A 14,600-nucleotide genomic window follows, 5' to 3' on the forward strand; every position below is an offset into this window, starting at 1 on the left:
TATGATAAGATGAGTGGCGGTTGCTCTTTTGTTCTGGCCAGTTCAGATACATACATTCTGCTTAACTCTAATTGCCTTTACAGTTTCAGTAGGGCAGGGTTTTAATCTTCACTTCCTTTCCAAAACAGTTTTGTAGTGGTGCTGTGTATTGTTTAACGGCTGCCGTGTTCCACCCCAGAGGCTGCAGCCTTTCAGATTGTGTGATGTCATCCCAGTATCTCTGCTACTGAAGTCATGGGGTGGTCATGAGCACTGGTTAATGCTGGCAGAGAAAGAAACAATTCACAAACATTGTCAAAAATGTTTGTTTCTGGGTTTTTTTGTCAAAATGTTGTTTTTGTGGAAATTTTATGGCCAACCCTTATTTACACTGCACTTTGAGGCAAGACCTCCATAGAAATGCAAATATTGGTTTATTAATTATTATTATTCCTGGCATTGAGAGAGCTCTTTCCCCTTTCAGGATCCAACCCTTGTTCTTGTTGACTTCAATGGGAGTTTTGCTTGAGTAAAGACTAAGGGCCTGGGGTACTTAGGTGCCTAACCTAACGCTGGAGGGGAGGGATAGGATACAGAAGGACCTAGACAAATTGGAGGATTGGGCCAAAAGAAATCTGATGAGGTTCAATAAGGATAAGTGCAGGGTCCTGCACTTTGGACGGAAGAACCCAATGCACAGCTACAGACTAGGGACCGAATGGCTAGGCAGCAGTTCTGCGGAAAAGGACCTAGGGGTGACAGTGGACGAGAAGCTGGATATGAGTCAGCAGTGTGCCCTTGTTGCCAAGAAGGCCAATGGCATTTTGGGATGTATAAGTAGGGGCATAGCGAGCAGATCGAGGGACGTGATCGTTCCCCTCTATTCGACATTGGTGAGGCCTCATCTGGAGTACTGTGTCCAGTTTTGGGCCCCACACTACAAGAAGGATGTGGATAAATTGGAGAGAGTCCAGCGAAGGGCAACAAAAATGATTAGGGGTCTAGAACACATGACTTATGAGGAGAGGCTGAGGGAGCTGGGATTGTTTAGCCTGCAGAAGAGAAGAATGAGGGGGGATTTGATAGCTGCTTTCAACTACCTGAAAGGGGGTTCCAAAGAGGATGGCTCTAGACTGTTCTCAATTGTAGCAGATGACAGAACGAGGAGTAATGGTCTCAAGTTGCAGTGGGGGAGGTTTAGATTGGATATTAGGAAAAACTTTTTCACTAAGAGGGTGGTGAAACACTGGAATGCGTTACCTAGGGAGGTGGTAGAATCTCCTTCCTTTGAAGTTTTTAAGGTCAGGCTTGACAAAGCCCTGGCTGGGATGATTTAACTGGGAATTGGTCCTGCTTCGAGCAGGGGGTTGGACTAGATGACCTTCAGGGGTCCCTTCCAACCCTGATATTCTATGATTCTAACTCCTGTTGATTTCAAGAAGAGGGTTTTGGCCTAAGGGCCTGATCCAAAGCTCATGGAAATCAGTGGAAAGACACTGATTTTAATGGGCGTTGAATCAGACACTAAGGAGATGTCAGAAGACGGCAGCTGTGTGTTGAGCTTTTTTTGAAAATCTAGCTCTGATTGTGGGTGCTGGGCGCTTGAAAAATCTGGCCCTGTGCTCTATGGAAAATCACACCTCCTATGAGGCCATTGAAATTTAGCCCATTAGGTTATGTCTAGGCTCTAATCACAGGGTGCGATTGCAGCTTGAGATGACCCACTGCAGCTAGCTTTAATCTTGCTAGCTCGGGTCCTGGAACAACAAAGCCACGGCAGTACGAGCTGCAGCCCTGGCTGTACAAACCCATCTGGAGCCCTGAGTAATTAGTTGCCGGCTAGCCTGTGCTGAAACACATGCTGCCAGGACCTGAGCTAGTGACAGTAAAGATAGTTTGGGTGTATTGTCTTCAGCTGCAATCACAGGGTGTGATTACAGTACAGACATACATACCCTTACTGATATGTAACAGAGAACAGTAGTTATTGAGCAAGGCTCCTGATAAAATCATTTTATGGACAGATTCTCAGAATAATGGGTGAAAGGATGGTTTCCATCATACCCAAATTACTTCTCTTCATCTCAGACTTCCTCTTCTAGGCCACCATGATACAGCCTCTCTAATTTATTTGGAACAAAATGCCATCTGCTGGGATCAATTTGAGGTCTGGGATCCCTCTTGCTGTGAGAACAAATGAGAAGAAAATGGATATAAATATTTCAGAATAAAATTAGCAAAAAGACTAAAGTAATTAGAACGTCCAGTCAGTAAGTTTGAAACTTGGATCCTAATTAGCAGGAACAGAATGAGGTTATATTAAATTAATTTGTGTCGCTTGTAAATTAATGGTCAGATAATACAAGATTCTAATTGATTTGGTTAAATGGATAGTTGGCTTCTTACCCAATTTTTTTTCGCCTAAAAGTGACTCTTTTGGCCAATGCATATTGTAGATTCCTGTGAAAGACAGTCCATTAAAATTAACGGTAAGTTTCCAGACTCACCTGAGAGAGGTTGGAAAATCTGGAGTTAAAACTGCAGTTACTTCCATTTGTGCAGGTCTCTATGATCACTGGGTTATCTTAGCAGGGGAAATTTACCGCTATTGCTGAAAGCCAGCAGAAGAACTATATACCCTGTAAATCTCACGTATGCTTTTTTTTTGGAGATCTTAGGCCAGATTTTTAAAGGTATCTAGGTGCCTAACTCTCAATGAAAGTTGGATGCCTAAATACTTTGAAAAATCTGGCCTTTAGTGTTAGAGGCCTTGAGCTAGACTTCTGCACAGTGGGGAATTTCACCCGTTGTGCAATCTATACCAACTGAGGATTTGTCCCACCACATTTACCGTCTACCTAGACCCAACAGGTCAAGTTAAGGACTGTGCTTCATACCTATGTCTGAATTTCCTACCAAGGATATAGCCCTAAGGTTATTTTAACATGTATTTGTTTTGTAACTTCTTTTGCATTTTCAAAACATTAGGTTAATTTTTTTAAATGGAAGCTTGACAGTTGGAAAGCAATCGTTTAACACCATCTTGGTTATCATAGCATATATGGAATTTGAGCTGCACAAAACCAATGGAATTCTGAGTAGCTAATATTTCTTATTAACAATAGTTTTCCTTAATTAATTTGAAGGACCTTGACATTCCTACTTTTTATGCTGTAAAGTGATATGCTTAATCAGGTACTGCACAATTAAACAAACTAATTATATAGATTAACGAACTGGAAAAAATCGGCATGGTGCTGTTTTCAAGATTCACATTTTCCAGTATTATCAATTCAAGGATGAAATTTCAATTTTGTTTTACAGGGGATCATTCTTTAGGTAAGGGCTAGGGTGGAAAATGTGCTATATTTCTAAATGTAACTTTAAGGCCAATATGCATTACTTACATAACTTTATTTTGTGAGGAATAGCAGGACACAGATGCTTAAAAACATCTTTTAAGTAGAACAGATTCCTTACTGGTATCCTAAAGAACCCAAGAATGATCTGATCGTCCAACATTTAACATCCATTGTGGCAGAAAACAGATTTCAGCTTGTGCAATAAGAGAGCTAATGGTCAGTTAGGTGGTTGAGTTACTTATGGAGATTTATAATGCTATTACTATTTTGTTTAAATACAATAAAAAAGGTATTTTAATTTAAACGTCTCTAGCTCTAGGGACCTTCTACATTAGTATGAGCTGCAGTGGGGTCACTTTTGGTATTACAATGTACTTGTGCTCTTGACAGCTCAGGGCTTGTAATCTCTTGCCTAAATTGCTCACATCAGCATACTAACTAACAGTGGAAGAGATGGGTGCTACTGCACTTGATTCCTAGATCTGCTTGCCCTTCTTTAGTGGGCAGGGACGCCACAGCCCTCCAGTGGCTGGGATGTGAGTCCTAATCAAGCATGTAAGCACGTTGCCCTCTAGTGGTTAAATACCAAATGCTGTCTATGACATAATGCTGACATCGCCAGTAGTCTGGATGTAGCAAAAGCATGGATGACCAAGGAGAGGTCTGCATGTGAGTGGAAAGAGTTGATTCATCTGGTCAAGTTTTTATAAGGTTGCCTGTCACTTTGGTATCTGAGCATAGACTCATAAGACTGGAAGGGACCTCGAGAGGTCATCTAGTCCAGTCCCCTGCGCTCGTGGCAGACCATTATCTAATGGGTGTTTGTCTAACCTGCTCTTAAAAAATCTCCAGTGATGGAGATTCCACGACCTCCCTAGGCAATTTATTCCAGTGCTTAACCACCCTGACAGTTAGGAAGTTTTTCCTACTGTCCAACCTAAACCTTCCTTACTGCAATTTAAGCCCATTGCTTCTTGTCCTATCCTCAGAGGTTAAGAAGAACAATTTTCCTTCTTCTTCCTTGTAACTACCTTTTACATACGTGAAAACTGTTATCATGTCCCCTCTCAGTCTTCTCTTTTCCAGACTAATCAAACCCATTTTTTTCAATCTTCCCTCATAGGTCATGTTTTCTAGACCTTTAATCATTTTTTGTTGCTCTTCTCTGGGCTCTCTCCAGTTTGTCCACATCCTTCCTGAAATGTGGCGCCCAGAACTGGACACAATATTCCAATTGAGGCCTAATGAAGGCAGAGTAAAGCGAAAGAATTACTTCTGGTGTTTTGCTTACAACACTCCTGCTAATACATCCCAGAAGGATGTTTGCTTTTTTGCAACGTTACACTGTTGACTCATATTTAGCTTGTGATCCACTATGACCCCCAGATCCCTTTCCTCAGTACTCCTTCCTAGGCAGTCATTTCCCATTTAGTATGTGTGCAACTGATCAGTGGTAAAAAGAAAGCAGCCTTGACCAGCACTGTAATATGGCCCTCTGTGCTGTCAAAGAAGTGAAGATACAAATTAGTTTGACTCCTCAAGTGCCACACCTTTCTCCCCTCTGGCAATTGGGGACAGAGTGAAATCCTGCAACTCCCCAGAAGGCTCTCAGTGAAAAAGGTGAGTGCCCATAAGCACCCACAGTAGTTTTTCTATTCAGGAATGATCCCGGCCACTTGAAAGCAGCTCTACAGCTCTGAGCCAGAGACCACACCATCTTCACCGACACTTGATGGTCAGTGGTCTCCAGGACTTCTGATGGAGCTACTGTGGTTACTAAATACCATACTCTATTGCTCATTGGCAGAATGAGTTTGGCAGCAGCTATATTAACGAGGACAACTTCAGCACCAGGAGATGGTCAAAAGCCTGGTTTAAAGTCAAAAGCGCCAGTCAAGTCCAGGGCTGTTTAGTTGCGTGGTCACTAAAGTGTGTGTGATCAAGTCACAGACACCAGGCCATAATATTATTATACAAGCATGATAAGATGCTAGCAGTGGCAAAGCAGCCATCATTTTTTGTAATAGATGGGTACTGTTATCATGCCAAGCTGTTGTGTCTGGACAAAAGCACTTGGGACCTGTTAACTTCTATATGGTCTTGTAGGGATACAGATTTCCATATTCTGTGAGCCATGACTATAAGGGTGAGATTTGCAGCCCATGGTAAGGGGCTGGAAAGTGGCTTTAAGCCACCTTTGCACCTCCTGATTTTGGGTTGCTCTGGGGTTGAACGGTTTCAGAGTAACAGCCGTGTTAGTCTGTATTCGCAAAAAGAAAAGGAGTACTTGTGGCACCTTAGAGACTAACCAATTTATTTGAGCATAAGCTTTCGTGAGCTACAGCATCCGATGAAGTGAGCTGTAGCTCATGAAAGCTTATGCTCAAATAAATTGGTTAGTCTCTAAGGTGCCACAAGTACTTCTTTTCTTTCTGAGGTTGAAGCGGCCCGAGACATAAATTGGACAGCACCGGGGGACTTGCAAAGTTACAGCAGCATCTCAAGGTTACTCTATGGGCCACAATGCTGCCTGGAAACTCCTCAGGACTGCATGCTGCCCTGACTTCTTGTTAATTATATTACCATAAGCACCTAGGAGCCTAGTCATGGCTTCACTGTGATAGGTGCTGTACAAACACAGAACAAAAACACTTGGGTCTTTTGCCCCCCGCATACCCCCTTTGTCAAGGCTTGCAAAGGAGTCCTTGGAGGCAGCTTTATGGCTGTCTTCCTGAGTTCCTGCATTGGGTGAATCCTTCCCCTGGCCAGAGCTGGGGCTTTTAGGGCCGCTTCATGCCAGTCCAGTCCTTGCACCTGGTATAAAGGGGGCCAGAGTGACAGTGAGGATCTCACCCTTGATTTAGACAGAGCCATATTCTGAAATGAGCAACTGGCAGTATAATTTATACCTTTTGTCACTGTTTTTTTTGCTCCATTACAGGATTTGGCCTTGCTCTTAACCTTCAGCCTTCAGTGATAATCATCGGGAAATACTTTTTGAAAAGGAGACCAATCGCCAATGGTCTTGCCATGGCTGGGAGCCCCGTAATGCTTTGTACCCTTGCTCCTTTGAACCAGTTCCTTTTTGACAATTTTGGCTGGAGGGGCAGTTTCTTTATTCTTGGGGCAATTTTATTGAACTGCTGTGTGGCTGGTGCTCTCTTCCGGCCCATTGGAATGGCAGCTGACCCTGCTCAGAAACAAACCATCAAGCAAGCTGAAAAGACTGTAAAAGAGCAGTCCAATAAAAGCTCGGTTGAAATGGTCCATCCCAAAACTGTCAGTTTGTTGAGCGGAACAGAAGAGGAGGAGGACAAAGACTGCTGTGAGAAGTTTAATAAGTACCTTGATTTTTCCCTCTTTAAGCACAGAGGTTTCCTGATTTACCTGATTGGAAATGTGCTCATGTTTCTGGGATTTTTTGCCCCTATTGTGTTTTTGGCCCCTTACGCGAAGCACCTTGGCGTTGATGAATACTCAGCAGCCTTCCTCCTTTCTATCCTTGCAATAGTCGATATGATCGCCAGACCCACCACTGGAATTATTGCCAACAGTAAATGGGTGAGGCCAAAGATCCAGTATTTTTTCAGCTTTTCAATTGCTTTTAATGGTGCCTGCCATCTCCTGTGCCCCTTAGCCACAGGCTACACAGGTCTAGTCATATACGCTGTCTTTTTTGGCTTGGCCTTTGGTATGGTTTGTGCCATGCTCTTTGAAACCCTCATGGATCTCGTGGGAGCTGCGCGATTCACAAGTGCTGTTGGCCTTGTCACCATAGTGGAGTGTTGCACTATACTTCTTGGACCACCTATTGGAGGTGAGTATGTTTCTATACTATAACTCTAGTAACATGTCAGCTTTTGCTCTAATTCCCAGATTGATATTGAGATAAATACAGTTTGCAGAGGGGTGCGTCTAACTTCATCTTCTCCATTTCAATCCCACTTTGTTTGGGGTTTTTTTTGCAAGTAATTATGTATAGAGTAATAAAGGTCATAGATTTGTCCTCCGTGATTTCTTAGTGAGGATTTAGCAACATTAAAAACAAAAAGATCATCTCTCATGTGTTTGTTCCTTGGATCTTGAACCTGCATATGTTCCATATGTAAAAATTCCCATTGGAACCAACAGTTGTGTGTGTGTGTGTGTGTGTGTGTGTGACATGGATGCAGGCTGATGCCTTTAGGCCTCATCCGTCAAACACGTAGGTGTGTAAGTGGCTTTACGCAATGCGACTACTCATATATGTAAACTTATTCACATGCATAAGTGTTAACATGCCAGGGTCTCTATCCTGCAGAGCATTGACTGCTTAAGGCCACCATCCAGCACATGGTTAATTTTAAACATGATAATAATCCCATTGAAACCCTTCGCTGAATCGAGCCCCCCGGATTTTAGCTGATGTTTTTTATTTGTCTGCAAGGACACAATAGATCCATGTAGCCACAGATGTATATGCTTTTAATTTCTGTGCAGGTGTACATTCTGGCCATAAAGGAACTCGGCACACTTCCATTTATAGATTTCCATCCTCTCAGCTTGGCCAATAGCATTCCAGCTGTAAAGTCTGTAATGAAGAAAACGGGCTGTTTTTTAAAAGGAAAAATAATTTATTTTGAATAGATTTGAGAATTTTTGCTTCTCCTTCTTACAGTTTTTAAAAAATATATCATATATTCCTAAAACATTTGACAAAATAGAAAATAAATATGAATGCGATCTGGGTGCCTTTATTCTTTTCTCATATGTCACATGAAAAACTTCATTTTGTGTGTTATCTTAGACTGAAAGCAGTTCAGAGCAGGGACCTTTGTTATTGTAACAAATACTGCTAAGTGCTAGACATATGGGGCAAAATGGTCAGCACCGACCAGCTCTGTCACAAGGTTTCCTCAGACGCGGCTTTCTTTCTGTTATCAAGCACCATTTTACAAGTTGTTGCACTGCAAGCTGATGACACAAAAACAACCTGTAACAACCCTGGATCAATACTGCAGGAAAGGTATGCAGCATCTCGGTGAATGTGATAGCACTCTTGGAAAGGAAGCTAAGCACCTAAATGCCTTTGAGGCTCTGGGCCTACCTCCCACTGAAATCAATGGGAATTAAGCACCTAAATATCATTGAGGATGAGAGCCCTAGATATTATCTGTTATTCAGAGTAAGAGTCCTAAATCATTCACAGCTCTAAGTGCCACTCTGATAAAGGATTGATAATTTAAGATGACATCAAACAAAAACGAGGCCACTTGCTGTCAGTAGATGGGCATCTGGGGACCTCGTTTATGATTATAACCCTCCCTCCCACATAGAATCATAGAATATCAGGGTTGGAAGGGACCCCAGAAGGTCATCTAGTCCAACCCCCAATACACCCTGAGAACCCAGGCTCCAATAGTCTGTCCTCTCATTGCATCTTCAGTACCTTTTGGCTTTGAAAGTACAAAAAAGTCCCACTTGTGCAGAGCTTGCAAGTTGGTTGCAGTCACTGCGTGTGCTCCATCTGATAAAGCAACCAGAGCAGCACTTACCTTTATCAGCTCTCACCTGCCCCAGCCCAGTACTTGAACACACCTGTAACGAAACACGTGAGCAGTACGACTGAACACAGCTGCTAATGATGCGCACCAGTCTAGTTGATAACATCTAGCTTTAAGTTCATTCTCCTCAAGGGTCCAGACTAACAGTACGTGTTCAAACCTGCAGCAATGCCCATAGTCACTTGGCAGGAGGTAGAAGGATTTTCCCGCGAAAAAAATTACCTTATATTGTGTCATTATGTGGCATGTACTGTAAATTCCTTTCCCATCAAGGAGCCAACAATATCTACATGATATAATTATTTAACACGCTTTTCACCTCTCCGGGCCTTTCATCAAACCTGACGTGGCCATGAGTTAAATGAGTTTGTATGTGACATCCAGCTGGCATTTATTCTCCATCTATCGCTGGAATAGCAGAGGGTGGTGCAGGCGAGGAGGAGCGGCTTACACAGCACCTGCATCTGGATAGGGTAACTGTCTGCTGCTAGTCCAGTTAATCTGTCACCTTTCCACGCGCTGAATGGCCGTCAACTTTGAACGAGGCTCAGTGTTCGGCAGGTATTTGGATATAAAGCTGCTAACCAGTGATAGCACCTTTGAACACTACTGTACGTGATAGTAAATCCAAGGAACTCGCAAGGGAAAGGTAGCGTTAATATGGGTTTGACTTTCATAGGATGACAACCTAAGAGCTGACTAAGCTTCATTCTCGCACATTGTACAGAGCAGTTTAATTCTTCCTTTCGCGGTGCAGCTTGCACTGTGTGGCAGAAGCAGCTGCAGTCTCTTCTTTTCACACAGAGCCATTATATAATTCATGGCAAACGGACGGTTTGAAGGTGACTGTTTTCTAAATTCTGTCATTTTTACGCAAGAGATTAAGCTAATTGCCAAAGACCACTAATGAGGCCAAAACAGTGCTGTGTAATAGTTAGTAATATTAGTTTTGGAGTATTTTTCTCATCATTTTAATAAGCAACAAATTTATTGGTTCTTTGGCATTTAATAACCCACTGCAGGGTTCTGCTTTAATGAACTAAGAAAATTGTTCCCTGTGTGGTTTATGGCTTTTCTTATTCTCAAAGGACAAGAGGCAAGACTAGCCTACTGTTGAATTTTCCAATACTCTACTCATTAAAACCCTCATTGAAACCTATTTAACAGACTTCCAGATCATCCTGATTACCAAGAAGGAAGAATTGCTGTAATGAGCCTTTGGTTGATGTTTTATGAGTAAGTGAGCTATAGCTCACGAAAGCTTATGCTCAAATAAATTTTAGTCTGTAAGGTGCCACAAGTACTCCTTTTCTTTTTGCGGATACAGACTAACACGGCTGCTACTCTGAAACCATTCATAAGACAATATATTGAAAGCTGTGTACCAGGATGTCTATAGAAGAAAGCAGATTGATGACCAAAACCAGTTGAAATAATAATTTCTGCAATCAGTAAATATATTTAGTGGCCATAAAATACCAAGTTAGTGTAAGCATACTTTGGGATAATTAATCCCCAGACTTTCAACAGATTAGTTGTCACTCAGGAAGTAATTAAAGGTTCCCCTTCTCAATGAGAAAAAATGGTTTCAAAAAGTCAGAGCTTACATACAGTGTATTAATTGCAAGAAAGAACTAAAAAGGCTATGCTTGAGGTCAATCTTATTTTAATTAGGATTCGGGATGTTAAATTCAGTCCATATTGCTCCAGTGGACAGGCATTAATACTCAGCATCACAGTCTCAACAAGGTTTACATTATGTTACATTTGACATAATGGAGAACATTGACATTTCAATTAAACCAAATCTCTTCAATGTTTCCATAAATCCATTGCCAAGGCATTAACCTTTGAGATGAAACTCACATTTTTCCTGTCGTTGAAAATAGCTGTGTGCAGTGTTGCTGTAGCCGTGTTGATCCCAGGATACTAGAGTCGCAAAGTGGGTGAGGTAATAGCTTTTATTGGACTGGCTTCTGTTGGTGAGAGAGACAAGTTTTCAAACTTACACAGGTGACCTAAAGAAGAGCTCTGTGTAAGCTTGTCTCTCTCACCAACAGAAGTGGTCCAATAAAAGATTACTACCTCACCCACTTGGCCTCTCTAATTGAAAATGTTTAACATTGACGGCACCCTCTTTGCTTTCCCTGCAACTAATGTTTCAAGTTCTATGGAAAGCCCTTTCGCCTCTAGTTCACCAGTTCAAGTCCAGGCAAGGCTGGTAATGACTGAATGTCATTGCCACCCGATTGCTGTTTAGTGGCTTGTGAAGAACTGAATTGGTGGGTCTCAGTCCCATTTCTTAATGGCCAGGTGTCCCATCAGATAGGCCACTGTCACAATTATCATTTCTGTCTGCAGCCCCAACATAGAGGCTGAGGACTGAGTCAGCGAGGTGGATCTTATTCACCCCATGCTTGATCCAAAGCCCATTGAAATCAATGCAAAGACTCCCATTGACTTCAGTGGCCTTTAGATCAGGTGATTCTTGCAGCTAAGGCAGAGACTTGATGGCAAGGTGATGGAGACAAACTGGTGTTGCCAAAAGGACTTCAGTAATTTGGTATTTTGCACAAGCCCTAAATTCATTTAATAGCACAAAAACATCCGTTTATAATGAATTCTAATATTTTATTTTATAGTTCTATTTTTCATGTGCCTAAGAAATCTGGAAACTACAGTACAAGGCCTCCATCACTCAAAGACTTAAGCACCTGGTTAACGTTACGCAATGTGAATAGTTTAATTGACTTCAATATGATACTCATAGGATGTGAAGTTAAGGAAACACTAAGCCTTTGCAGGATCAGAGCCTAAGTTATTAGAAAGGACAGAAAATATCCTATTCTGCACTACAATCACAATAGTAGCCCTGGTGTTCAGAAATGGAAGCCACCGTAGATATTTCAATTTTTGCCTTCACGTCTAAACTGCGTTTTTGTTTTGCAATTCACAGGAACGCTTATAGATACTTTTGGAGATTACAAATACATGTTCATTAAATGTGGAGCTGTGATGGTCTTGGCAGGAACGTTCCTGTTCATCATGAATTACTACAATTACCGTATGCTGGCGAAAGAGGAAAAGGAAAGAAAAGCGATGGAAGAGACAATGAAGGACAACAAACATATAAGGACAGAAACAGAGGATGGCAATATCTGGGCCAGAGAAAAGATGCAGGATGGTCCAGAGGTGGAATCTTTGAGAGATGAAAAAGAGGGACTAAAAAAAGAAGTGAATGGCAAAAGTGAAGTCTAAGCTTGGTTTAACAGGTTGATTGGGAAAATGCTTTTTGTGTTTCTTAAATTGACTGTAACAATGACATGACTTTAGATTTCTAATTCTGCATTGATACTGCTCTATTTCTACACTTTGCTTTGTCTAGGAAAAGCCTAAAGGAAAAAAAAAAAAAGTCTAGCTTCTCACGAAGTGCTGGAACGTACAGTGCAATACCTGTTCCTATATTGTTGGAGGGCCGCATCATTTTTCTTTAGCTATTTCCTGTTACCAAGAGGGACCTTAAAAGCACCTAGCCCCCATTCTGCTCTTAGGCCTGCTCCAATGTCCATGAAAGGCTACATCTACGCTGTGAGCTAGGAGTGTGATTCCCTGCTGGCGCACGCAGACTGAGGATGGCTCTCACTGAGCTCGCGTGAGTCTAGAGAGCAGGGTAGCTATGGTAGCACCGGGAGCGGCAGCAGAACTGAGTACACACCCACCCGTTTCAGGCAGGCGTGTACTCCGCATGGCTCAGCCAGACCTCCACTGCCCCCAGCCAGGCTGCCACAGCTCCACTGCTACTCATGCGTCTGCTAGCTCAACGACAGCTAGCGGAAGGCAGGGGGATCACTCCGCTCGCTCGTAGAGCCGATGTAGCCAGAGTCAGTGCAAAACCTTCCGCTGGCTTCAGTGAGCGTTCGATTCGATCGTATCAGAGAGGAATCTTCCACTGCTAGGGAACCATTTAAATACTGTCATCATGGGCCTGATCAGTGTCCATCGGAACCAACAGCAAGGCTCCCGCTGACGTCAGGGTGTATTGGATCAGGGCTCAGGGACCCATCATGAAGGCTTAAATGTCACCCTCATTTAGTCACTTCACTTTTACTAATGCACCTTCATCACAGGGCAAATTAACTAGGCTTAATAGCAATCATCTTCATTTTGAAGCCATGCTCGGTTGGCAATATGCCTTGGTACATGGCTGTGTGTGTACAGTAGTTCATGGTCTTGTGGACTGCGTACAGGATCTGGAGCCAGGCAGTCGCCAGCTCTAATGCCAGCTAGACCAACGACTTGCCGTATGGCCTTGGGATAATGGCTCTGAGCCAAACCCACAGGCACCATAAGCAGAGTAACTTACCAAAGGTGAAATTCACCCTGTGTAGAGGACCAGCATGAGCCCGTGCACCACTTAAGGCTTCAAGAAAAGGGCAAAGTTAATTCCATCGACATCAAGAAGCAGGGAAAACTAAGCGGGAACAACTGGAGTCCTGCAACGACTTACACACAGGGGCGCTGGGAGCCATTGAACCAAACTGTAAACCCTGCATATGATGGAAACCACTTTAAGCCAAGGGGTGCGGCAGCATCTCTGCTTGCACATCTGCTTAACTTTACTCCTGACTCGTCCCATTGACTTCAGTGAGCCAATTCACGTGAATAAAGATAAGCCCGTGGGTTCAAGGCCGCTGGATTCCATAGAGTTTCACTCACCATCAACAGTCCTATGTATCCGTTTCCTCATCTATAAACTGCAGATAATAACAACAGGGAGTTGTGAGGGCTCATTAGTTAAGCTTATAACGGTTTGTATAAACACCAACACCCAGGTCCTGAGCGGTATTTAGGCACCTAACTCCTATTCCTTTCAATTGCCATTAGGCACCTAAATATCTTTGAGAACCTGGGCCTAAGTATGATTAATGACTTCCTAACTCACTGCAAATACTGGTGAAAAATCATATTTCTTAGCTCTGTCGTCTGAGAACAGGATTTAATTACACCCAATGTACAGACTGAGTAAGCCTTAGCTGTGAATGATGGCTTTTTAAAAATGAATCTTTTCTACGTACTCTGCTGCCCTTTAAACATAGGTCAGACCAATCGTTTCCACCACAACACTCGAGGATGTGCAGTGGGGTTGAAATGCTGTTTCCATTGAAGTCAGCGGGGCTAGGCTTTCATCCTTAGGCACCATCTTGTATTTGTTGTGGACAGTAACATTAGATACTTTTTTTTAAATACTCATTATCACAGTCATGTAAATATGAACAAAACTAACGGTGTTGATGGAGGTGCCAGAACATTTCCTGAAAGCACATGTCATTTGGAAGCTTTAAGCTATTCAATAAAGCTCTTTTAAAAAAAATGTAATGGATCCAGTGTCAGTTTGTGAGGATAATGTTGTGCTTTCCCTTTGTTGAGAGTCGGGTGATAGCATCACATACAGTCGTGTCCATTCCAGCTCCATAGACGTGGGCGTATAGATTGCTGCAAACAGAGGGGGAGAATAAGCCTCATCCTTTTCCACTCCAAAAGCCAGTGGAACTCATTGCCACAGGGTAACACTGAGGCGAAGAGCAAAGCAGGATTCATACAGGGATTGGATATTTATATGGATAACCAGAATATACAGCATTAGAGCAGTAAATATTAAGCCTAAACAAGAGTTCAAGCAGGGATATATACCTTCCTTCCCCAGGGCATAAACCAG

At 42.6% G+C, this 14,600-nt stretch overlaps 1 protein-coding gene across 1 annotated transcript in view; it reads left to right on the top strand.

The window, feature by feature from the left end:
* LOC140915228 (monocarboxylate transporter 2) overlaps window positions 1–14,255 on the top strand; it is a 45,168-nt gene extending 30,913 nt beyond the window's left edge. Inside the window, exons 3-4 of the mRNA XM_073354801.2 lie at window positions 6,283–7,158; window positions 11,841–14,255. Of these exons, the coding sequence (XP_073210902.1) occupies window positions 6,283–7,158; window positions 11,841–12,142 (1,178 nt within the window). The 3' untranslated portion in view covers window positions 12,143–14,255. The remainder of the gene's footprint in view (window positions 1–6,282; window positions 7,159–11,840) is intronic.
* Window positions 14,256–14,600: the final 345 nt, after the last annotated feature.

Source organism: Lepidochelys kempii, chromosome 7 (assembly GCF_965140285.1).
Source record: "Lepidochelys kempii isolate rLepKem1 chromosome 7, rLepKem1.hap1, whole genome shotgun sequence".
NCBI lineage: Eukaryota > Metazoa > Chordata > Testudines > Cheloniidae > Lepidochelys > Lepidochelys kempii.